This window comes from Zeus faber (genome assembly GCF_960531495.2).
Source record: "Zeus faber genome assembly, chromosome: 1".
NCBI classification, from domain to species: Eukaryota; Metazoa; Chordata; class Actinopteri; order Zeiformes; family Zeidae; genus Zeus; species Zeus faber.
Genome location: NC_137193.1, coordinates 53,559,431 through 53,585,536, shown reverse-complemented (window position 1 = coordinate 53,585,536; position 26,106 = coordinate 53,559,431). Strand labels below are relative to the sequence as shown.

The 26,106-nt window shown below is 44.5% G+C and overlaps 1 protein-coding gene across 1 annotated transcript; it reads left to right on the top strand.

Annotated features, from left to right (window-relative positions):
* The first annotated feature begins 549 nt into the window (after positions 1-549).
* Positions 550-26,066, top strand: cc2d2a (coiled-coil and C2 domain containing 2A). The gene is made up of 37 exons (XM_080000146.1): positions 550-556; positions 826-879; positions 1,214-1,294; positions 1,390-1,507; positions 2,270-2,421; positions 2,969-3,070; positions 3,143-3,223; positions 3,319-3,522; positions 3,905-4,064; positions 4,230-4,366; positions 4,457-4,588; positions 11,552-11,761; positions 11,855-11,964; positions 12,074-12,214; positions 17,748-17,904; positions 18,655-18,944; positions 19,036-19,213; positions 19,349-19,502; positions 19,611-19,758; positions 19,855-19,993; positions 20,088-20,291; positions 20,378-20,470; positions 20,545-20,636; positions 21,473-21,640; positions 21,918-22,020; positions 22,112-22,221; positions 22,545-22,641; positions 22,769-22,867; positions 22,963-23,139; positions 23,565-23,768; positions 23,866-23,955; positions 24,060-24,173; positions 24,502-24,636; positions 24,759-24,881; positions 24,975-25,033; positions 25,131-25,308; positions 25,418-26,066. Exons 2-37 carry the CDS (start codon positions 874-876, stop codon positions 25,604-25,606), a joined length of 4,935 nt encoding a protein of 1,644 aa, XP_079856272.1. The 5' UTR covers positions 550-556; positions 826-873; the 3' UTR covers positions 25,607-26,066.
* Positions 26,067-26,106: the final 40 nt, after the last annotated feature.

Here is a 26,106-nt window from a genome sequence, read left to right as displayed (position 1 = left end):
CCACAATAACCGTACCTACCGCACTGAAGTACGGTTTGCTAATACTATTCTAAATACCCCCACCTACGCCACTGCTACCCCACTTTTACAACTGTTACATATTTTTCCACCACTGTTTAGATTTTTCATGTACTATACGTGCACAATACATCATTTCTTGCCGTCGCGTTTATTGAAACAGGTTTAGAATTTTTGAAACAGACGTTTACTGCTTTATTGTTTACTGTTTATTTCTAGGTCCACTGTTTATTGTTTTATTTCTACAAATAACTTTTAAATGTTTTCTTATAGGGCCACTTTTCTTTCCTGTTTTTATTTTTATTACTTTACTTTGATTGTCTTGTTTGATTTGATGTGAGCTGCTGTAACACTGCTTGCAATTTTCCTCCGGGGATGAATAAAGTATCTATCTATCTATCTATCTGTCTATCTATCTATCTATCTATCTATCTGTCTGTCTGTCTGTCTGTCCAGTGCTTTGGGAGGAAAACTACGTCGAAAACAACGTGCCTTCCAAGAAACATTGGGGAAAATAAAAAATGAAGGGGACACTCAGGTAATGTTGATCAGTGTCACAGCGAAGATGATATATTGCGTATATCAAACTGCATTAAAGCAGAAAGGTTTACTGCTCCGATTGGTGTATTGTCGGCCTAAATAGCAGGTTTGCTCATACCCAGTGAGACATCCACCTCGACAAGTCTCAACAAGACTTAAGACTTTTTCACTTTATGAATGCACAAAGCTAAGGGCACAAGTCACGTGTGTCAATATATAGAGCTGCTGACAAGGCAGCTAACGTAAACATTGTAATGTATCCTGTAGGCTCTGGTGCCAAATCCTGAGGTGCGTGATAAGAACGGACAAAATACGATGCAGGTTTGTGCTTGCTTTCCTGTGGCGTCTCTTCATTGCAACCTAATTTGTTAGCCGCAGTAGATTAGAATGATGTTATGGGAGACATGATTTCTCTGTATCAAAGCCTGCCCTTGTCTCAATTTACACTGCCAAAAGTGATGTCCAGACGGTCTGCTGCTTCTTGTTTTGGAGACACTACGACTGCCTCCATACTGAAAGCTTTCTCTTGTACCCTCTTCTTGACATTCTTCCCCTTTATTGTACCTATATTTAATAACCGTGTGGGTGTACCCTGTTTGCAGCAATTCGTTGCTCAGCACTGTGTTAAAAGCATTTTTTTCTTTTTCCCTGCCAGGAGCTGACAGCTGCTGACGAAGATGCTGGAGAGACGCTGAAACGCCGGCTAAATGCTGACAGAGCGAGGCGGAGGAAAAAGGTTCCCTGAAGCCCAAACACTTTTCTTTCCCATTCTGGCATATAACAGAATTAATGAAGTTATTTGGTGTGTTTTCTTTCTCCTATATATCTTAGCTGTTTGAGGAGTACTCTGCCCTGGAGTCCCGTAAGAGCCAAGTGGTGGATGAGGTATCAGAAGAGAAACACATGGAGCCAGTGGTGATCTTGAGACCCCCGCCCGGTTCTCAGAGAGGTGGGCCCACACACATGTCGTTCCTACTATTTGTGAGCAACGTACATTTTTATTACTACCAGGGCTAGGAAGAATTTTATTACCTTTGACTGCTTTTACTACAGCCTGTAGAAGAAGAAGAAGAGAACAATCTTTAATCGTCACACAGCACACCACACTACAACACATGCACGCACACACACACACACACACGCACATGCTTTGGATGGTGGCAGGTGAAATGAGGCCTCTGCGTTTAACCCATCCTGGCTTGTCCTTCCTCCGGGGGCACAGCCAGGAGCAGTGGGCAACAATCGTGGACGCGCCCGGGGACCTGGTGATGAGTGTCCATCACTGGTCAGACGATGATGTGTGCATGTTTTTGGTGGGGGTCCTCACTGACGTTAGGCGGGGGAAACCCCATGTGAGCACGGGGAGAACATGCAAACTCCACACAGAAAGGCTCCTATTTTGGGAGATAACCCGTCGGAGCACTGTGCCAACAGCGCCCCAGGCGGGAATCGAACCCAATCGAAGCTCAACGCTCTAGTGTGACCTGCCCAGTTATTACAACTCTACCCGGCAGATAACTCTATTCCAATTATCATGTAATTTCCTTGCCAAAGTCTAAGCTCTAATTTGTATACAACCGTTTTTCTTGCACACGCTATCTAGCTACGGTACTGGTGTTGTTGATGTGACGCTGCAGCACGCCTTGTGATCGCAGGGGAAACATTGAATAGAAATGTAAAAGCTGCTTATTGACGATGCTTTGCCGTCTAGGTCTTCCCCCTCAGGAGCCCATGTCCACCAGCTCTAGTTATTCAGAGAGACCCCCGCTGTCCCCAAGTCAGAGCACCTCGGACCGGCAGACCGCCAGCCGTGCAGAAACCTTCATGAGGCAGCGCATGGAAGGGATGCTGAAAGCGGCCCGGGTAAGAAGCCAGAGCTGAGTCTGTCTCTGTACAACCGTGCTTTTCTCCCCGAACATTTCCTTTGTGTTCAGAATCAGAATCGCGATGACTATTTTGCCAGGCACATTTATATGTACTAGGAATTTGTTATGGTGATTATTGGCGACATTAGCATAAAAAAAAACAGAGAATAAATCAATAGAATATTCTATTTTAATTATAATAATTAATATAATAATGAAATTGAACAAAAGTAAGAAATAGTAAAAAAAAAGATATGACTAAAAATATATAATAAAAGTAGCCGGAAAAAAAGGAAAACACCTTTAGTCGGATATATAAATAATAAATAAATAAATAAATAAATAAATAAATAAATAAACAAACATTCAATGCGATCATATATACAGGATAAGTTATTGAAATAACATATAAAGAATAATCAGTTTGAGATTCTATTAAAAGCTGCAGGTGTTTTACATCTACTAGTTTTTGTCACAAATCCTGTTTTTTTTTCTCTTTGGAACAAGCTGAAGACTATATTTACAATGGATGGGTTTTGTTTCAGACTAAAGCTGAGAGTCTCCTGCAGCAGGAAGCCTCCATTGAGTCAGCCAGCCGCCTGCAGAGCCTCAGAGACAGAGAAATGATCACAAGGTTTGACAGAGAGGTGAGTACACGGTGACTGTAGAGGGCTTTTTAGTATTGAGGCTCATCTAATGCAGTGCGATTGTATAAACAGGTTGATCAGGAGCGTGCAGGAAGACATGATGTCCCTCTGGCACTCAGCACCAGGGTCAGATTTCGAGAGACAACAACACGTGTAAGACTAAAGACAAGGATGAGAATGAGAGCTCCCCCTAATGCAGGCAGACACATTAAACATGTTTTTTTTTTTTTTAATAATTGCAAATATAGGGGGAGAAAGGTGTGCCGACTACCGAAGAGGCCTACAATTTCTTCACGTTTAACTTTGACCCCGACCCTCAAGATGGAGCCAATGCAGAAAGGAAGAAAAAAAAGTCTGGCGAGGGCACAGCGGAAGGGGAGGGGGAGGAAGAGGAGCAGGATGAATCTGAGGAAGACAAAGAAGGTGATAGCGGGGGAGAGACCAAAGAGCAAGTAAGAGACTCTTTAATCTTTTAGGACGTAGAAATCTGCGAAATAAAGTCAGGTGATGATATCGTCCTCGCCTCATCGTACATGCTCACAGTCTTAAATATTCTATAACTTGTAATTGTGGATCCACCCAAATTACAGCAATTAAAAATATTTAATTATGAATTGCATGCAGGGAGATGTATCAGACTGTGAACTTTTGGACAAATGTCCATTTTAAGGCACCGTATTCTTGATTAATATACTTAACCTTGGTCGTTTTGCTGTTTGATTTAGCCTCCAGTAAGTGTGTGACACTCCACACAATTCCTGTGCCAGCGAACTGTCATGTATCACAACAAAGTAAATTAAAACATGTTTTTTTTTTGTTTGGTGTATTTCTTAGAGTGAAGAAGCTCCACTTGTGCAAGACGAAGAGGAGGGTCTATTCTTTATTGAACGCTCGTCTCAGGACTTCCTGGAAGTGAGGAGGACAGAGTATGTGGGATACCAAAAACGTATTGAGCGTGACACCAAGCTTCTCTTTAGACCGAGCTTTCTAACAGGTATTGTGTTGTTTATCATGGCCAGAACAACTGCACTGCATATCAACCAACAATGTAACAGCATTCACAAACGTTAAGTGGTAACCAGTTGTGTTGTTGTGTTCTTTAGGGTTAGTCTACAGCAGTACAGTATTAAGATAATATAGTCACCATGTTTTGGTACAGTGCCAACCTCCAGGAAGTTGCCCGAGAACATGCAGCCACGTTACATGGAGGAGGAGGGGCTGTACGTAGGCGAGAGACCCCCCGTTTCCCTGACTAACGCGAACATTCTCGAGAACCGCATCTTGAGACAGGAGGAGGTAACGTCCATACACCTTCCGAGCACTGTGACGTGTTCCCCCAACTGGAGGAGGAGCTTATTTGTTTGTCGATATGTATGTTTGTTTAAGGGGAAGAAATGGTTTGGAGATGATGGCAGGATCATGGCCCTGCCTGATCCCATCAAGGAATCCTCCACGAGGCCTCCTCTCTTCCTCATGGAGGAGGACCTGGACTTAGCTCTGCAGACTCTATACCGGAAGGTGAGACTTGCATGCTCTGCATTTCATGCTCCAATTAACACATCTGACGAGAAATCACATCCATTCAAAGTGTTGGTTTTAGTGTTTTAGTGCTCTTTACAACTGTAGCTAAAATTCAGCAGTTAGTTCTGTTGCTTCTAGTTTCCTATTTTTTAGTATTTTTTTCATTAATCCAGCAAAGTAATGTGGACTACAGATTTTTAATATAAATCTAACAGATCCACTGACATTTATCAGGTAAGAAGCTATATAAATATACAAATAAATTGATAGTTTGGTAACGTCTAAAGACTACAAAGTGACAGAGACTAGACCGCACACTGGATACAGTCCAACTGGACATTCTCAATTGGAATCTGTACATTTATCGTAAATAATATGATGATGTCATAAAGCTTCTTACTGTAAATCTTATCGCGTTCATTTAAGAACGAGACGTGTGATGTGTCAGTTTACCGAGACCAACTGAATATTACAGGTTAAATTTGTGTGTTTTTTTCTCTAATATCTGCTCCGTTTGAAGAAAGATTTTGGAATAAACGTAAACCATGAGGTCTTTGTGACAGCACGGTTCAAACAAAACATAAACCGTGTTCCTTTGTTATGCCGAAGTTAGTGATTCGGATAGTTTAGGCCCCCTGCTATGGACCCCTGGCAATAATAATAATAATAATAATAATATATACAAAAAATACTAAACTTTAAGATTAAAGCCAAGTTTAAAAGAGGGCGCTGCTGAAGTGTATCACAGATTGGAGAGTGTGTGCCGCATTGCCCAAATAATCTTTATTGCCATGACATAAGTTTCCATGGCATCATTTTAAACTGTGAAAAGAAGGCACAGCTGTGGGGATGTTGACTGCATTCTAGCTCAAATTGCTCTTATTAATCTCATTGCTGCCATGCATGAGATAACAGCAGTTCCTAATAGTGTGATTAATCTTATTTACAGAGTCACGCTGGCCTGCTTAGGCACACATACTTAGATTCACATTCTAAGCATTTGAGAAAAACAGGAACTCCATTTATTTACTTTTTTGGTTTTGTTTAACCTCTGCTGTCAGCATGCTGGGCATACAACACAGAGTATTTGTATGCCATTGCATCTAGGACAGAGTTAGTCTGCAAGTGGAGTTCAACTTCTCAATCTGCAATGCAACTCTTTATTCGTTCTTTAATCATCAAGTACTGCTGCAATAACTCTGTCCTGTGGACGACTTGTAGGATGACAAGAGCACAGCTTTTTGTTACACAGAACCGCCACCAATCCCTCTCTTTGGAGAACGATCTTACCATGTTTTGGTCTTTAAACAACTAATCACTACTCCAAGAGGGGGAGAATCACCTGGGTGAGACAAATAAACAAAGAACCAAACAACAACACGTACATGGAAAAACATAAACATAGAAATGTCGGACACATGTATCGACAAAACAGATTTAATTAAGTCCAGGAAAGATGGAACAACAATTTGCATGTAGCCTCTTCCTTTCACGTATGCGTGCGTGAGTATGTCTGTGTGTGTGCGCGTGTGAAGTGTCCACCGGTGAGTGTACGGGACTTGTCCCAATTGGTTTTGGTGTATAAGGTTGGTATTATATCGTAGCACCTCCAAGCAGCAGTAAAGGCCCCCCAGAAGCCACCCCTGAGGCCTGTGGCCGTACACACACCCCGTGGCCACAGGAAAGACCTGAGCACGCTGCCCTGCAGCCACAGAAGAACCCCCTAACCCCTGCAGAAGCCAGAAGCCTGCGGAGCAACACCCATGCCCGGCCCTGAGGAGCATAACCCAGTCCCGGAGCATGTGAGGAGACCCTGCAGAGAAGCCACACAGCGAGAGCAATGGGCGACAGCCGCCTCTCACAACCCAACCCCCATCCACGACAGTAAGCGGCCTCCTAGGGCTTGAATTTCTTTGCAGGATGTCAGAATAGCCTCCCAGAGCTGCTGTTTTGATGCAAACTGCGTCCCACCCTCATAGATCTTTTGCTTGAGGACGCTCAAAAGGTTCTCAATAGGGTTGAGGTCAGGGGAGGATGGGGGCCACACCATGAGTTTCTCTCCTTTTATGCCCATAGCAGCCAATGACACAGAGGTATTCTTTGCAGCATGAGATGGTGCATTGTCATGCATGAAGATGATTTTGCTACGGAAGGCACGGTTCTTCTTTTTGTACCATGGAGAAAATGGTCAGTCAGAAACTCTATATACTTTGCCGAGGTCATTTTCATACCTTCAGGGACCCTAAAGGAGCCTATCAGCTCTCTCCTCATGATTCTGGCCCAAAACATGACTCCGCCACCTTCTTGTTGACGTCGCAAATGTTTGAAAATTTGTCTCTATGTATTTCTGGGCCCACTGCAACCGTTTCTGCTTGTGAGCATTGGTTAGGGGTGGCCCAATAGTAGGTTTTATTCACAGCTGCAAGCCTCTGGAGGACCCTACACCTTGAGGTTCGCGGGACTCCAGAGGCACCAGCACCTTCAAATACCTGTTTGCTGCTTTGTAATGGCATTTTAGCAGCTGCTCTCCTAATCCGATGAAACTGTCTGGCAGAAACCTTCCTCATTATGGCTTTATCTGCACAAACCCGTCTGGCCCTCAATCAGCCACAAATCTCTTCACAGTACGATGATCACGCTTACGTTTTCATGAAATATATAATGTTCTCATACCTTGTCCAAGGCATTGCACTATTTGACGCTTTTCGGCAGCAGAGAGATCATTTTTCTTTCCCATATTGCTTGAAACCTGTGGCCTGCTTAATAATGTGGAACGTCCTTCTTAAGTAGTTTTCCTTTAATTGGGCTCAGCTGGCAAACTAATTCTTACAGGTGTCTGAGATTGATTTCATTGATCCAAAGAGCCCTGAGACACAATACCACCCATGAGTTTAATCGAAAAACAAAAAATTAAATGTTTAGGACACTTAAATCCAATTTGCATAATAATTTGGAATGCGGTGTATTGGTCTGTTTTTAACCAGAAAATCCGGGTTGTGCCAGATTGGAGTGAATTTGTTTGAATTGTTTGGAGTCCAAACCAATCACTGAGTTTGTTGAATCTCCACCAGGCTGACAGAGTCGTTTTGATTAATCGGTTTTTAAAACAATTATGTTTCTTTATAGATTCAGTAAGGAATGGGAGATCAGATATTGACATTCTGTTCAATGTCTGTCTTAATTGTTGGTCTGGTTGTAACCATTTCATTATAATTCGTAGATGGTTCACTAAATTGTAGTATCTGAAGTTTGGGGCTGCTAGGCCAACACAGTCTTTGTTTTTCTGTAGTGTTGCTAGTTAAATTCTCAGTTTCTTGTGTTTCCAATAGAATCTATTGATTATTAAGTAGACTACTAGATTACTAGAGTATTAAACCGATTCACTGTTGTGGGACTGGGGTCATTGATAATATATTGTTTATTTTTGGTAGTATATTCATTTTCACTGCTGCTTTTCTACCAATTAGTGAGATGGGTAGGTTGTTCCATCGATTGAGGTCTTCTTCAATGTATTTGAGCAATGGAGTAAAGTTAGAGGCTGGGTTACAGCATTCCAGTCTTCCCCACTGAGTGGTAAGACCGTGCTTTTTGTCCAGTTTATTGAATGGTCTGAGACGGCTGAAAATTTAGATATAAGATTGAACACTTCTGGTAGGGATGATATTGAGTTCCGTAAATATAACTAAATATTGTCTGCATACAAACTGATTTTGTGCACAGAGTTTGTATGCCAATGAGTGGGAGTCTCTGCCCACTGGTATGGGTTTAGGGACGGAGTCTTTCTTGCCGTGGGTTGCCGGCATGGTGAGAGTTTTATTATACAAACTGAACAACAAGGCTTGCTGGCCAAAAGGATAAATGATAGACAATTATGAGCTCGGACACAGGAGGAATGGTGTTCCAGTCTGGCTCCTGGTCGGCTGTGGAGCCCGTTGCAGATCCCCTCTGAAAGACACAGACCTTCAGAAAGCTCCCTGCCCCACATCAGACAAAGCGTTGCGTGGCTTCTGATTTGGCCAACTTGGGGCAGCTGTGTAGTTGTGGAGAAGGAAGGCATGCTGCCGTCTGCAGCCGTGGCATAACCATGCCCCTTGGTCAGCCACACAATGATATTACTGTTTTGACGGATGGCCGCCACAAGGGGTTCAATAAAGATGGTAAATAGTAAAGGGGAGAGCAGACATCCTTGTCTTGTGCCACGTTGAAGAGTGAAACGCTGTAAAGTAACCATTGGTGATGACAGAAGCAGATTGTGAGTTGTACAGAATTCTGATCAACTGAATAAGTTACTCTCCAAAGCCAAATTTGTTGAGGATGGAAAAGAGATATGTCCAGTTAACCCGGTCAAATGCTTTTTCGGCATCTAAAGAAGCAATAACAGTATTTAAGTTGTTCCTTTGAGATATGCTGATCAGACTGAATAAATGATGCATATTGCTGGATGAGTGTCTGCCTTTGACAAAGCCTGTTTTTTCTGGGTGACTAATAATACTGGGTTACTAATAATCTTTAAATCCCAATTAATTAGGCTTATGGGTCTATAACTGGAGGTGAGGGTTGGGTCCTTATTGGGTTTGAACAAAACCGAAACGAGAGCAGTATTCATGTGCGGAGGCATGGTGGAGGTTGACTTAATCTCTATAACCATTCTGATGACTAGTGGGGATATAAGTGGCCAGAAGTGTTTATAGAATTCCACAGGGTAGCCATCTGATCCAGCTGATTTATTGTTGGGCATAGAGAAGAGTGCTTTCCTCAATTCTTCTCCAGCAAGTGGTTGATCTAATGCGCTCTGTGGATAGTTTAGGGAGGATGATATCATCAAGGAATGAGTTGATGTTTGATATATTTGATTCATTACCTGAGTGATATAGCATATTATAAAAGTCTCTGAATATTATATTGATGTCTTGCGGTGTGTGTTATCCTACCCTGTGGATTTTAATGGCTGTAATAAATGTTTTTTCTCTATTGCGTTTCAAATTTAGATTGGCAAGAAATTTACCTGGTTTGTCATTGAATTCAAAATAATTCACTCTTGTTCATTGCATGAGGAATTGTGTCTTTTGATGGATAAGAATATCAAGTTTAGATGTAATTGTCTGGATCTCATTTCAGATTTGCTAAGTGGGTGAGTGGGCTTGTTGGGAGTGCAAGTCTTTTAATTGTTGTTCTAGTTTATTCTGGCATTCTTGTTCTTTCTTTTTCCTGTGAGTGGAGAATGTAATAATACTACTTCTCAGAACTGCCTTTGCAGTTTCCCAGAGTAATGATGGTGATATTTCAGGAGAGTCTTTCTGTTCAGTGAAGGAGGTTCATTCTCTGGAAATGAAATGGTTAAATTCTTTATCTGTCAGAAGTTAGGTGTTGAACTGCCACCTGCCAGGAGGGTTCGACTTCATTTCATTTATGAGGTTGAACCTAATCGGTGAGATTACAATAGGTTGGATCTCAGGATAAGTAATTTTGAACATTACCGAGTTACTTTAGTTTAAAAAAAATCCATTCTAGAGAAGCTTTTGTGAGGTTGTGAGTAATATGTGTATTCTCTATTATGTGGATTACTTGATTGCCAACAATGGTCAAGATCACTTATATATTGTTTTATAGTGTCAGACAAACACCAGGATTTGTAATTATCTCTGGTTTGTGAACAGTCTAAACTTGGATCAAGTACTGTGTTGAAGTCTCCTCCCAGTATAATAATTGAGTCAGAGTTTTGAAAATATATTATGAAAGAAATTATCATTATCTATCCCCCTTCTGTTTCTGATATTGTGTTTTTTCTCTAATATGGGATTATTTTATTGATCAATGTAGAAACACCTCTTTTGTTTTAGTTATATGATGCAGAAAACACCTGGTTAACCCATTTAGCTTTGAGTTTGAGGTGCTGGTATGCAGTGATCTGAGTTTCTTGCAGTAGACAGAAGCTGGGGTTCGTCCTGGTGAGGTGACTTAGGATTTGGCTATATTAAGCTGGTGAGCTCAAGCCTCCCACATCCCAATCAACAAACTTAATGGGTGTAATTGAGGTTAGTTACAGGGTAATAGATGTGGATTTGTAATTTTCCTATGCAGCAGGACTTTGCATCCAAGGCAATAGCTGCACCACCGTCCCCATGTTTTCCTTTAGATAGGTCTGAGTTTTTCTCCTTTACGTTCAAGTTTGTAGGGATACATATCTACACAAACAAATGACAAATAGACAAAGATAAACAAAGAACATTGCAGAGTCAGACATACATATAGTGAGAGACTGGATAGAGTGAGAGTGATAAGAGAAGTAGGTAGGGAGGGTTTAGGAAGGTGAGATGATGAGAGTGAGCAATATTTACAATCCTGACATAGAAAGGATGCTTATTTCTACATCTCGCATATCAGAATTATCAGAATAAACATGGTATAGTGGGGGAATTAAGGGATAACAGACCGTCTATATATATAGTTTATGAACAACTAGAGATACCCGTTTACCCTTCTGCCAGTTCTCCTTCAGTACAGCACCTTCTGTTGGTTGTTGATCACCTGGGGGAATTTTTCGTTCATACCCAGTGTGGTCCCTTTCAGTTCCCGTCCTTTGCTTTTTAACCAGCTGTGCTTGATGTTCAAACTTAGCAATGATGGAGCTGGGACGGTTCCTCACGCGGTGTCCTCGGTGAAAGGTGATCTGTTTCAAGGTCCTCAAAGTCCTCCACTTTGGATTTACGTAGTGTTTTTTTATTTTTATTTTTTGCAATTCGCTTATTTGTCTGAGTTGGAGCAGATTGACTGTGTTTTAGTTTGTTCAGCTGGGCGCTGCCCAGATCCTGTTGGATCTGTACTCACTTCTGTCTTCTCGCGAGATCACAGCATGCTCCCCAGAATTCCATTTGTTTTCATTTCAGGCCAAATCAAACTTGAGTTCTGCCCAGAAAATGTATGCATTATGGATTATGTTACTGTTGCTTCATACCACAGGCGGTGAAATCCAAATACGCAAATCTGTATGCAGCTGGCACGGGGGACCCTGAAGGAGATTACCAGCTCGATGTTGACGTCTCAGGGCTCATCTTTTCCCATCATCCCCTCTTCAGCCGTGAGCATGTCTTGGCCGCCCGTTTGGCCCAGCTGTACGACCAATACCTCACCAGGAAGATCAACAACCTCACAGGACATCTCACAGACAAGGTGACTTCACAAGATCCGGTCCCTTGTTATTCTTTTTGTCTTTTATTTTCCATAGCTCGTGTAATTTTCTTTCTTTCCCCCTGTCTGCTATAGCTCAACGGGCTCAGGAATGCCCAAAGGAACATCCGTGGTTTGATCGGAAACATGCAGGACCTCGCCCCGGCCATGCAACAAAGAATGTCTGAATACAGTTTAGAAATTCGGTGAGTTATTTTTAGGCAGCTTCATTTTCTTCCATCCTAGATATAAGGTCTTTCTTCCAGTGCCGTGACAAGTAACATCCCTGCTAAATAATCATTTATCATTTCCTAGAAACACTCGGCAGCTGCGGGACAGGGAGCAAGAGAAAGACAGGACCCTGATAAAGAACATTGTGAAGGTTTGGAAGGAGATCAAAACCCTGAGGGAGCTGCAGACGTTCACCAACACCCCATACAAGCTCTACCTCAGAAGGTAACTCCATGGTGAATGATTTAGGTAAAATTAATTTGAATTTAACACAAAGGGGTGGAGTTATTAGCCTGACCTTTCTTATGTTGGAAGGGCCGGTCTTACAGTATCTTCCCTAACAGCAAGCATCCGGTGTTCCTTTGTAAAATGTTAGGTCCTTCCAGCTTATTTGTTGCTGACACTCGGTTCTAACCTCTATAGAGCAGAAGATGAAAAAGATGTATTGGTCTACAAAAATTTCCTTGAGTGAGCAAGAGTACTACAAAATGTCTCTGTACCCAAGCAAATCTTCATGTTCTTTTTCATTGTGAACTCTGTTCGTTTGTTTTCGAATTGTGAAGATAAACAAAATAGAATAAATAAAATAGGTACGTTGTGTGTTTCTGGCTGCTGCTCCATGCACTGCCCTCTCTCCTTCTCGACCCCCCCCACCCCCAACTCCGTGTCTGATCTCATTAGCTGTAGCTTATTGCGTCACTCCTGAGTCGACCCTGACATGGCCAGATATTAAACCTGCTTTCAGCTCCCTGGTGTCTGCGCGGCATCGATGAGCGCCTGCCGAGCAGTCGGATCGCGTTGTGAGCAGTTCACACCACACCCTTGTCGCTTATGGTAGCGGGCATGAGCATGATTTTCCTCTGATCTGGGGATTTTCTCAGCGATCTCCAAAAACCTGTAGGCGAGTGGAAAATCAGGCCAGAATGATGTAGTCTGAACTCGGCATAAGTTAGATGGATGAAAAGATATATGCTATATTTCATTGCATATTAACACACAACAAAACTTAGTTTGGCAGCAATCCACTCCACTTAGCAGCATAAACAATACATGTATCAAATATATAAATATAATAGTCATAGTAAGATAGAATACCATAAAATAGTCCTATATATAGATATAAATATAATTGTCAGTCAGATAAGATTCCATAAACATTGACAGTTATTGCACTTTCATTAGCAGCAGTTATATGTTGCACTTGAGGACAGGGTAATTGTTTGTTCTATTTCACATAGGCTCTGCCATCTAGCTTTGTCCTTATTGGCCTCCCCCCGTGCGCATGTGCGTCTTACTGAAAAGTTGAATGTACCAATCAGCCATTCACTGAAGATTTCGAACCCTGAAGTACCAGTACCCTGAATATGGACAACACTAGCATCCCACTACAACTGCTGCTGCGAGGGACGCCAGCGGACCAACGCATCCACTGCTTTGAATGCCTGGGCTCCTTCCATGCCAAACAGGGAGCTGAAGACTTGACAACTTGCGCAGCATGCGCAGCCCTGCCAAAGAGTGAGCGAGATCACTGTCTCATTCACTTTTTCTTTAATGACGGCATCCCTCTGGAGGACTCTATCATTCTGTTTGGATTGGGGAAAGAGGAACAGAGAAAGAGGAACCCGTCACTCTGTCTCTCCTACACAGGGCGGATCCCCCATCAGCTCATCCACTGTAATCTGAATGGGTTGCCCCATGGATGAGTACGAGGAGGTGGTTTTACCCAGAGCATCAATTGACTCCTTGGCACCATAGGTTAGCGTATCCACGGTCCTTCTGCTAAGTGAAGATTCCCCGGGGCATCCATCCCAGGTGGTCGCATCCAGGTGGTGAGGGTTTATAAAATCATGTTGCCAGCCAGAAGGGATATCCTCTGCCAGCAGTTCCCCGCCATCAACCTCAACAATGACGGCACTGGGACTGCACCTGCAGTGTTTTAGGCGCCGGTCTCCACCTACCTTCCCTTCACAGCCGTAGAGGGAAGAGTCAACCCCCAGACTAAGGGGATCCCATGTCTGGAGGCCAAATGTCCCCTGCTCCTAAGCTCTCATGCCGCATGGCAGACTGACAGGAAGCTGCGCAATCTATCTCTATCTGAGGGCAAATTGCACTCAGCAGAAAAGGTTTATGGGCGTGTTTGTCACTGGCATATCATTAGCGCAATATCTTTTGTGAATGGGATGCTAAGATAGCGCAGATAGCAGGCGCATAGATGCACAATTCATGGTGCTATTAGCACCCGCAATCCACTTCTTTGTGAATGCACCAATGAGACGGCGTTACGTGCTGCTGTTCGCTGCTGGTCCAGTTATTGTCTGACGAACCATGGCCAATACTGGGTTCCTGGGTGCCATCACTCAAGCACATGGAATGATAAAACAATGCCCGATTCTCTGTCAGCCACTGGTGGCCTCGTACCTGAGAGGTAGAGGCTACAGCAAGGGGGTTGTCACCTGCAGTGATTAATACGATACAGAGAGCCAGGGCAGCTTCTGCCAACGCTCTGTATGCTGGGAAGTGGAGATCTTTCAAACACTGGTGCGGTTGACTGGTTGTACAAACAGAGCTCTTGTCTTGTTTTTGACAGGAGGGCATAGACTCAACTGGCCTCCTATAATGCCAATAAGAACGAAGCTAGAAGGCAAAATGTGGTGTGGGGATGGGATGGTTTGAGCAGACATGCCTGACCTGGATCTAGGTGATTGGGTCAGGCTGGTTGCATACCTATTGCTCGGTGGTTGGGCTAACGAGCAATAGGTTAACACCCCCATCCTCACACTCAGGATAGGAGCCCTGTCATAACATGTTCGATCTGCTCCTGGCTAATTCCACCTAGCCATTTCTCTCTACAATAAACTGGTGTTTCAAGCCATCGTCTTCTGTGTTTCTGTGCCGGAGGGCCCTGAAAACACCACTTGGATGGCCTGTGGCTGGCAGAACTGCCACACAGAGACTATGTGAAATGATAGTTAGCTTGCTCTTACTCAAGTTCTATGAACATAGGCAAAGCCCTCTAGATTTTCCTGCCCTGCTGTCTCCCTAGCTTCACGGAAGATTCTTGTGGAGGAGATCAGAGGGTGCGGGGCCCCTTTATAGGGGCAGGCCACAGCTGATAGGCTGGTGGGTACATACAGTATATACTCACCTGATGAGAGAGGCCCATTTGTGGAGACTACTCGAGTGGATGGCTCTCAGTTTTCCAGACTGTACAACAGTACGTCAGTGTGCTCTGAATAGTGCAGCGGTAGAAGTTGATCAGCAGTTTTGAAGGAGTATGTTGCGCTTCAGGGTCCTCAGATAAAGGCCTCCTTGACCAGGCGGGAGGTGTTCGGGCTTAGTGCTGGGCGCTATATCGTGAACCTCGATTCGATCAACTTTTTATGGAAAGGGTAACATTGAGTTTTATTTTCCAAACTACTTTAAAGTTTTCACACAAGATTTTTTTGCTCTTGCTTGTCATTTTCCACGGCATCACACGGCATCACGACAGGAGACTCCACCCCTGCCTTGATCTGTGCGTCTCCGTTGCAGTTTCCAACGCCTGTATTGCAGCATGGCAGCAGATGACTCACCCAAATGTCTGGCTGCATCTCTCCTCCTCCACTCCATGAAGAAGGAGCTCCTGGACGGCCCCATTGAGCCAGGTGGCTTGTTCGGGCCCCAACTCCAACCACTGGTGGAGCACATGCAGAGGACGTTAGAAGAGGCTGTGGATGTGGCCCGGTCGCAGTGTGAAGTGCACCCTCAATGCTGTCCTGGTCACTGGCGCGACCGCCAGGACCGACAACAGATGCAGAGACACCCTGCGGCAACAACAGCGGCTGATCTCGCCGTCCTGCTCTTCCTGCTCCGCTTCCTCCTCCGTTGCCACTGCGGACGGCGCTCCCAGCAACGCAGCTAACTCCCCTGCTTGCACCTGGTCCAATCCGCACCAGGAACCCCTGAGGAAGCAGTGGAGATGCCAATGACTCTTTGGGGGACTTGATTGTAATAATGCGGGAAAAGCTCTGTATGTACACTGTTTTGATATAAAACACTAAAATCAACTTAAGATGGCCATTAAACCTTTGGTTAAAAAGCAGCGCGGCACCTGACAGGCGCATATTTCCAAGTCTTCATCATCCGGAAGCACAGGAAATTCCAGTACAACAGTCTACCGTTCGGTTATTCCCTGGCTCCATGCACCTTTCCAAGATGTGTGGAAACGGCTCTGCAGCCGTTACACAGGATGGGGCGCTTGGAAACACTATATTGACTTTTTTTCACTTAGTTCAAGATTTATTTGACAAACATGATTTTAATACCTGCATTAAATGATTGAAGGGAAGGATTATAGTAATCCAGTTAGGGGTAGAAAAGTTTGAAATTACCTATGTCAAAAGGGAACGCCCTTCCCTCCACAACAGACCAATGGGCCACCTCTCGCCAATCCTCTCGACCAATAGCTGTCGAAGGAGGTCACTTCCGGTTCCGCCCCCTCGAGGGGAACAAAAACCAGCAGACACCATTGTCCTGGGTTCTCTCACACTGACTTCCTGTTTACTTGGAAACTTTACTTTCCTTGACGTGTTGCCACAAAACCATTTTTTCTCTCTCTTTTCTGAAACCACATTTTAAGTGCCACGACTCTGCCGTGTCGTCGAGATCCTCAGAGACACTTTTTATACTTTTAAAACTTTCGATTCGACCTCAACCGATGAAGAGCCGTATGCACACCTTATCTGAATGAAATTGGGCTCATTAGAACTGCAATAGTCTTACCTTTACAGCCATGCCTGACATGTCAGCTACATAGGGTATGTTAGCTTTAGGGTCCTAAACATACTGTTTCTGCATGCAATGAAATATGTTATTGTCACCTTTATTTATTTTCCCTATTTTTGCACATAGTAGCACCTAAAATGTCATGGAATTGTAGAGAATGGGTATGGCTACAAAGCTGAGACTCTTGTGAATCCAAAGAACCCGATTGCATTCATGTTGAAATAGGCCTCATAGTAACCATCTCAATGTGATGACAGCTGTTTTTTAAACTTGACCTTACTGTATAAAATTACATATTGTGACATTGAGGATAATCACAGCCTCATGAAACTCTAGATCCAGAATCTAGACACCTAGACCATTCAGAAAATGTGAGGGATGTCCAGGTACATTGAAGATAAGTGGCCATTTTCAGAAAATAGTGCTTGTCATCCAATCGTCAAAATCGCACAACTCTCCCAATTTTCAAAATATCAGAAAGTATCAATAACTTCATCACAGCATTTCCTTTTTTCAAAGTGTTTTTCAAGAATGAGCAGAAAGTGTACCAAAGCTGTGTAATTAATAGTATATACCCACAACTTGGTGCAGCAACTAATCACACATGATTGAGCATTGGAATGTAATCATTAGGCATGACTTTAATATACAAAGCGCCTTTACATTCAAAATATTAATTTTATCAGGCGCAATTCCAAATATGATGTTTTTTACCTTTGAATTGATAAAAAAGACTAACATACAGTGTCAAGCTGCATTTCGAATGATTCCTTCGGGTCACCTTCTGATGGTGTAAGGCACTTGTATGTGGGACCAACCGCTGAACCCCCCCGGACCCCACCCAAGAAAGCTTTACACATTAAATGTAAAATGTGTGTTTGAATCCCCCCCGCTGTCGTTAATTAAAGCCTAATATACAAATATCAAAACATTGAAATAATATTTTGTCCAGGTAGGCTGTCGCATAGTCTTATGCTCTCCACCCTTGCTCCAGAGAGGAGGTCGACCGAGCCTTGGATGAGGAGGACTACGATGCTGAGATCAGAGCGGAAGTGACGGAGCTTCAGGAAGAGGCAGATAAAGAGTACGAGAAAAGACTGACAGAGTACAGGAAGCAGCTGGAGGAGTGGAAGGCCTGGAGGAGGAAGCAGGTACATAAAACCTCCGCCTAACGTTGGATTGAGACATTGTGTGGATTCAAGCTCAAAATGGCTGTACAATAAATGCCTTCCTACGCTACGATACAAATATTAGAAATTGGTGATTATATAGAAAGCTTAAGCGCCGATATTTGATATTATACATTTAAGTGCACGGTTAACATTCTCCATGTTAATATTTTAAATAATAAATAATGAAATGACAACTGCTTTGGCCTCCTACCAAGCGCAGATCTACCATATATCCCGGCAGGTGCCCAGGGGCCCTTGAGCGCAAAAGGGCCCATTCTCTTGGTCTTGATAATTATCCAATCAAAATGAAGTTGTAGTGGTGGTGTGGGGTGGGTGGCCCCCCTTTTTTTCCTCTCCATGCATAATGGGGGAGGGGGGCTATAAGCTTCAGGGAACCCTGGGGATACTAATCCAGCCTTGCCTGCTACAGCAGTTTGAACCAGGCTTCTACTGCCACGTGATGGACAGAACTTGATGGCTCGATTTTCTGACAAATTATCAGCTTTATTTAAACCAATTTCACCAAAACAAGTTAATCCTGTACATACATTCCTGCAACAATACATGATGTAATAACTGCCCATTACGTAACAACCCATTATATAATACGGTGAAATTTGTAGTACTAAAATGTGATAGGATTATAGTAATTTATGTAAATAAAGACAACCATTATAAAAAATGTGTTGAATTAGAAAGATGTTGACACTCCTCCACCAACGCTTTCAGAAAGCAAAAAAGAAGAAGACGAAGAAGAAAAAGAAGAAGAAAAGCCATGCTCAGGGTGAAGACGAGGATGATGATGATGATGATGATGACGAAGGTCAGGAAGAGAGTGAAGGGGATCTGGAAGAAGAAGGGCCTCCGAAGCCCGAGGCTCCCAAGCATCCGGATTTTGGGGCGATCGAGGAGGGGGTCCGAGAGAAAGCCCTGAGGATCCGCAGGAAACCCGGAGAGCCCGTCCTGCTCCCCGAGCTGTCTGCCTCAGGAAACATCACAGCCAATCAGCTGTGCCCCAGGTAGCTATTAAGGATGACGTCGGATGGAAAGACTTGTGTGAGCATTTTAGGAGCTTGCCTGGAGGTTTATGTGTCTTTCTCCCGGTTGTAGAGCTGAATTGGCCCGAAGAGAGGACGTGGTGAAGCATTGTCTCTTCGTCAAGGTCTTGTACAACGACAAGGAGGTCTCCCGAACGGACAGCCGCTCTCTGAACTCTGACTTCAGAGTCCACTTTGGGCAGATCTTCAACCTGAAGATTGTCAACCGTCCTGAGTGCATCAAACTGCAGGTACAGAAGTGACTCATGGAGGAAGTTAAACACATTCATATACAGTGGAGGACATTTAAGGATTGGCCTCCGTTCCCACCAAACCACATGTATGTAACTGCGTATTTATTTGACTTCATTTGACTGTGTGTGAAGGTGTTTGAGCAGATCGGCTCGTCCTGCTCGCTTCTCGCTGAAGTGTTTGTGCCGGTGCCGGAGTCCTCCGTCCTGACCAGCAGCGCTCCCTCCGAGGAGCTGGAGTTCAGCAGCAACCACAGAACCATGTTTGACCATGAGGGCGTCGGGAGCGGTAACTGAAGTGGCATCAGACCAGAATAACCCCCGGAACCATTTAGACCACATGCAAAATACACTATCTCCCTTCGTTATTTTATTTCTCTCCTCTCTCTACCCTCAGATGTTCCCTTCTCTTTCATGGCCGACGGCAGCGACAAACAGACCCTGTTGACGTCCGGGAAGCTGTCATGCTGCGTGTCATGGGGAATCGGAGAGGACAACGTTCCCCTCGCTCCGCCGATGATTCAACACGTCGCCGGCATGCACAGGTTGGATCACCGTCAAGTAACAATACATGTGGCAGACACAAGGAGAGAGGTGTGTATGCGAGCGTTATCTCTCTCTTTCTCTCGTTGCGTGTGAAGTGGCACGAAACAGCACGATGCCGTCACATGTATCGGGGCATCCGGGCTCAACGACATGAAGAAAATTGGAGAGTGGGCTACGGAATCGCGGCTGGATCCCAACGACCCAAAGAACGCCGCCATCATGCAGCTGCTCAAAGTAAGTTCCTTATTAATGTGCACAGTATTGTGGTAGTTGTACCATTTCAAGAGAAATATGACGACTTCACCTTTGGTCTGGCCTCTCCCTCCAGGTGGCCAGCAGCGGAGTGGTCACAGCTCCAGAATATTTCCGTCTGGAGCAGCTGCAGGAAGAGTTCAACTTTGCGACGGACGAGGAGCTGGATAGGTCGAGAAGGTTCCGTCTCCTGAGGCTGCGGAACCAGGAAGTTGCAGAGTTTCGCAACTACAAGTGTGCCCCCGCTCTCGAGAGGGAGGTCACCGACAAGGTTTTCCATGTAAGCCTTGTGAAATTCACTCCGGCGCTTAGTGTTGTGTAAAATAAACAAGTCTCTCACGGGATTATTGTTTGGACCTTTTTCAGGAATATGAGAAAAGGATGAGGGAAGGAGAAATAATTGATACCAAAGAACATCTTGATTCGCACAGAGCTTTCGTGGCTAAATACCTTCAGAAGGTGAGTGGAGCGGCCGCGTGTTGTTTATTTTCATTGTGTCTTAGCAACCAACCTCGTCCTTTTTTCCCTTCCAGATCAGAGAGTCGGTCATCAACAGATTCCTCATTGCCAAGCACCACTACCTCCTGTCCGACTTGGTAACAGAGGAAGAGGTTCCAAGCATCGGGTAAATACAAACTCCCATCCTAATCACCAGCTGACAGTTCTGCTTGAGCTTTACACACCCTGATTTGTTACATCTGAGGGAAATGCCTGCGATTTTCCAATCGCTCTGTAGTCATCCAAGCGTTCTCATCAGCGTGTAACTTTATCCTCGTGTGCTGTCAGGGCTTCGCTCCCTTTGTTAAACCGAGGTGACGAAATTACAGGGAGTGCATGAACTCCCATGTTCAAGCTCTGAAAAAAATATATAATGATTTCAATAGTTTTGAATTGTGGGGATACTGATATACGGCCAAATAAAGCTGTCGTGCGACCAGGGTGATGTAACACTGCATTTCCCTGACTGTGGAGCCGCTGCGCTCTGGATCAGTTTAGGAGCATGTTTCTTCCACGTGTAGAAGTGATTACGGAAATACATTCAGCTTCAGTATAAAGAGTGTGTACCTCGTGTACATGTGATATTTCAATTCTTAGGAATGATATTGTCTCTCGTGTTCTGCTTTTCTAATATGCCTCTGCTGTGCGTTCTTTTTTCTTATCAGTGGTGCAGGTCCAGGGTATGTTCTTGGTGTTTCTTTTCCTTTCTAACTCCCCCGTTTGTCTCAATAAATTGTAGCTTGGAACCAGTTCCACCTTAGTGTTATTAGTTCTCCATTTGTTTAGTGTCGTATTAAATATTATTAGGTCGTTTAACGGGAACCGGGGGGTTATTCAGAAAATAACCCTACCGTCCCTGTTTAACTGCCATGAAAAATATCTGTGATCAGTCCAGTTAATCCCTATTAAAGCTTCCCATGTGTCTCTGGGTGAATTTGTGGGTCTGTTTGTTGTGACCGCCAGGATCCTCGGCCTTAATCTCTTCAAACTCGCTGAACCCCGAAGGCCCCTGAAGCCTCTGAGGAAGGAGAGGAAGAAGGTGACTGCTCAGAATCTGTCCGACGGAGACATCAAACTGCTCCTCAACATCATCCGGGCCTACGACATCCCCGTTCGCAGACCCCACGTCAGGTAAATGTGTCTTGTCCCCCGACGGGGCCGCTGAGAGGCAGGACAGCTGCGGTAACAGACGACAGACGCCCCTCGTTGTTATCGTATCGAAATGAAGAGTTCAGTTTCACATTTGCTGAACATTGATGTCGGAGTGCGGTGACTTTGAAAATGATTGCTGTGTTTATTTTTGTTTTGTTTGTTGGTGTTGCCACCAAACTTATTCAAATTCTAAAATGTTCGAGATGGTTTTGAATTGCAAATGCTGTTTCTGTCATCTGAACGACGAACATCTCAGCAAACCAGTGGCGGCAAAGTCACAGCGCTCCTTCACGGACACGTTTGCCACGGCCCAGCCGTCGCAGGTTGCCACCCAGGACAGCGACTGGCTGCTCAGTCAGGTACAGTGCAGAGTAACTCCATTCTAATGTCATAAATATCTGTCTGGCAGTATTGTTTACACTGTAAGTTACTTCTATCTGTGTGATCTAGGTTCAAGTGAGGCCCTTTGTGGAGGTGTCCTTCCAGCGGACGGTTCTGCAAACCACAACAGCAGATGGACCGAACCCCTGCTGGGACGAGGAGCTGGAGCTGCCTTTCTGGTTGGAAGCTGTATTATATTCGATTTGATGTATTAATACAATCACTTGTTGAAATATGAAAAAAGGCTTCTCAACTTGACATATGGTATTTGGCAAAATTCCAACCCCGTTTACCTGCCTCTATCCAATTGCTGACCATTAAAGTAAAAGTTTGCCCAAAAGCCCCATTACTCCAGAATGCATCGAAAACATTCTACAATTGTACGTTATCTACTCAACTTACTGTATATAAATATATATTATTTGTGTTGGCACACATGAAACCAATAAACTCTAAAAAATGTTGAAAAGTTAGCATTTCTAACTCTAGTATTCCTCACCAGTGCCCCAAACGGTGACTACAGCACGTCCAGTCTGCAGTCGGTTAAAGACGAGGTCTTCATCAACATATTTGATGAGGTGGTTTATGAGATGGGTGTGGTGAGTAAAACCCGGCATGGCAGCATCTAGCAGGGTTTCACAGACATCTTATGGATTTCCATTTTATTATTTGGTCTATATTATTGTGTCACACTGATCATTTTCTGCTCTCGACGATCTCTCCCAGGATGATTTTGATCGAGGGAGATCGATACACACTCGGATGGAGCGGCACTGGCTGGGCTCCGTCAAGATTCCCTTCAGCACCATCTACTCTCAGGCCAGGGTGAGACGCCGACGCGAAAAGCCGCTAAGACGTGCTGACGCACCGCTGCCGGCCAAGTTTGCCGATTTTCCCCACTTGTGGTTTTTATGGGGCAGATTGACGGCACGTTCAAGGTGGACACGCCGGCGGTGCTGCTGGGATACAGCATGGAGCGGAGCCTGGGAAGGGACGGCGGCTACGACGTCGTACGCAGCCTGAGCGAGGGAGCCTTCATCACGCTCTTTATCACCGTGGAGCCTCAGCTGGTGCCTGGGGAGACGGTGAGGGAGAAGGTAAGTACCTTCCAAACCGGCCTTCTCAAATATAGAGAGTTCACCTGTGGTGATCACCACTGTCTTTAGCTTTCAGCCTGGGAGTCAATTCAAAACCTGACGACAATTAGAGGAAAATGACCCTTTTTTTTTTTTTTTTTTTTTTAAAGGCTCATAAGAGTGGCTGGTTCAATACCTGCATTAATATGTTGCCACGTTTCTCTTTTTTTTGTCACATCTTATTTTCTTTCTGCCTTGCTTCATTGACTAGATGAAGGGACTGAAGGTAACTGATACATCCATGCCATCTAAACTCAGCTCTAGCTCTAGTCCTCTCCCGTGCTTTTCCCCCCCGTGATCCCCACCTCGTCGCCATTCCTCGTGCGTCGCGTCACATTGACTTTCTGCTCCTCCTCAATGACCTTCGTTTTGACCCGCCGGCGCAGTTCGACAGCCAAGAGGACGAGCGGCTACTGCTGGCGTCGGAGCGCTTCGAGAAGGACGTGGCTCAGCGCTACCCGGACCGCCCGTGCCTCGCCACCGTCATCGACATCAACGGGAAGACGGTCTTCATCACGCGCTTCATCCGGCCGCTCAACCCCCCGCAGGAGCTGCTGGACGCCTTCCCCGACAGTCCCCAGGAGACCACGGTCAGCCGGTGCTCCTCTCTCCCAATTCGGTTCCGCTTCACCCTGTCGCCTCGACCTTCACTCTGTTTCGTTTCCCCCCCTCCTCTCTCTACGTCAGGATCTCGTCGCCAGGTTCGTCTCGCTCGTCCCGTCTCTACCGGACAGCATTTCGTTTTCCGGTGTTTGTGACCTGTGGAGCACGTGTGATGTGAGTCAAGCTGCTTCTACTGCGTCTGGTCTTTTTCAGTCAAATGTCAGACTTCAAAGTATTTTCTGCCTCTTCTTGTTTTTTTTGTTTTGTTTTTCTTTTAGCAATTCCTCACCCTCCTGGCCGGGGACGAGGAGGAACACGCCGTGCTGCTGTGCAACTACTTCCTGTCCATGGGAAAGAAGGCGTGGCTGCTCATTGGCACCGCCATACCAGAGGTTGGTCATATCAACTTGATATCAAGGCTTGAGGTTAGTTGGTTTCGATAAGATAAGATAGTACTTTATTCAACCCCCGAGGGGGAGATTCAAGCGTTGCAGCAGCTCAATGGGTGATTATCAATGGGTATTTGATGATCACAATTGGCATTCCTAAGGTAACACCATCTTAAAAGGAATTGAATTTGAACTTTTCTACATTTTTGTTCCTGAGCGTTTGGTGAATGTGTACAGTGAAGGAAACACAGGACACAAGCGCTCTCGGGTCCTTTCACACATTGGTTTCTTTCTTAAAGCAAACGGCTGGATGTTTTTACTCTTCACTCAGGGACCCACAGCCTACGTCCTCACCTACGAGCAGAGCTGCTACTTGATCTGGAACCCGAGCAGGGGACAGTACTACGGCCAGTACGACACCTTCTGTCCACTCCAGACGGTTGGCTGCCTGGTCAGTGCCGACAACGTGAGTCGTTTGTCCGTCGTCAGAAGCCTGGACACAACCCGACTGACATTCATTAACAATGCGTAACTAAGCAGTAGATTATCTGATAGATATTATGACCTCATCACAATGTGGTCCCTCAGGTGTGGTTCAACATTCAGGATTATGCCTCCCCAATGAGGATCAGTTTTGACACCACCAAGGTTAATTTGTGGAAGCCTTTCTTCTCTCGGTCCTTCACGCACCCCGGGCTGTCCAGCGTGCAGGTGGGCGCTCTACGTTTTTAGACAAGTCTTCCGTCTTCTGGCGACTTGCTGTTTGAATCTCTTTCCATGTCTCTCCTTTTGTATGTGTTTTAGCCAGAGGAGCTGGTGTATCGCCACTCCAACAAAGCAGCTGCTGCAGAGCTTCAAGATAGGTCGGCTGTTTTTACCTTTGCTTACTTCAAGCTTTTTGTTCAGCAATTAAAAAAAATATAACATTGTGCCAATACTTGCCTCCACATCTTCCCACAGAATAGAAAAGATTCTGAGGGAAAAGATCATGGAGTGGCGTCCTCGTCACCCCACCCGCTGGAACCGCTATTGCATCACCACGCTGCGAAATTTCCTGCCCAAACTGGAGCTGAGCGGCAGGCGGGACGTGGCGGATGAACACCGCCTGGAGCTTCAGAGCCTCCTGGGAGAATACAGGGTAAGTATGATCTGAGGGACATCTGCTATTGGAAAACGGTTTCCTGTGAAGAGCTTATTATTCAATAAGTCATGGAATACCTCGCTTTTTTTTTTTTTTTCCTACCAAGATTGCCGGATTCCCTCTTCACCTCCCGTTCTCGGAGATTCGTCCCATCGTTGAGGCCGTCTACAGCACAGGAGTTCATAATGTGGAGACGTCTAACGTGGAGTTTGCCTTGGCTGTGTACGTCCACCCGTATCCAAATAACGTCCTGTCTGTATGGGTGTACTTGGCTTCACTCATCCGCACAAGATAGTTTTCAACTTGACACTCAGCTTTATATTTGCATTTTACTTATTTTATATAAAGAGCTCAATTACTTTACACATGGAACGATTGTATGTGACATTCATAACGTGTAATTTATCCCTGGTGCATAGAGCACATGTATATTCTGTACATAGTATTGTACTTTTTGTTTTAGACTGAATTATTTTTTTAATGCAACTTGTCTGTCTACTACAATGCACCAACTCTTACCAAGACAAATTTCTTGTATATGAAAATGTACTTGGCCCAATAAACATTCTTAACTTACATTGGTGATGTATAGGTTTATATAGATCTGTATAACAACATAATCCAGTCAAGTTTCTTTAAATCATTCATCATTTCATAATCATAATCAATCATCATTTATATAAACACATAGCAAATATTGTATTTGATGACTTTGTAATAAAATGATTTGATTACAAATAGTCTTTTATAACCAATAGCTGTGCCTGTGCCTTTTCTTTTGAGCGCCTGTCCCTC

What these genes read in the sequence shown, in the direction of transcription:
- cc2d2a (XM_080000146.1), top strand. An exon ending in CACGTCGCCGGCATGCACAG is followed by an intron (nt 19,759 to 19,854) that starts GTTGGATCACCG and finishes TTGCGTGTGAAG; the next exon opens with TGGCACGAAACAGCACGATG. An exon ending in CCATCTACTCTCAGGCCAGG is followed by an intron (nt 22,868 to 22,962) that starts GTGAGACGCCGA and finishes TTTATGGGGCAG; the next exon opens with ATTGACGGCACGTTCAAGGT.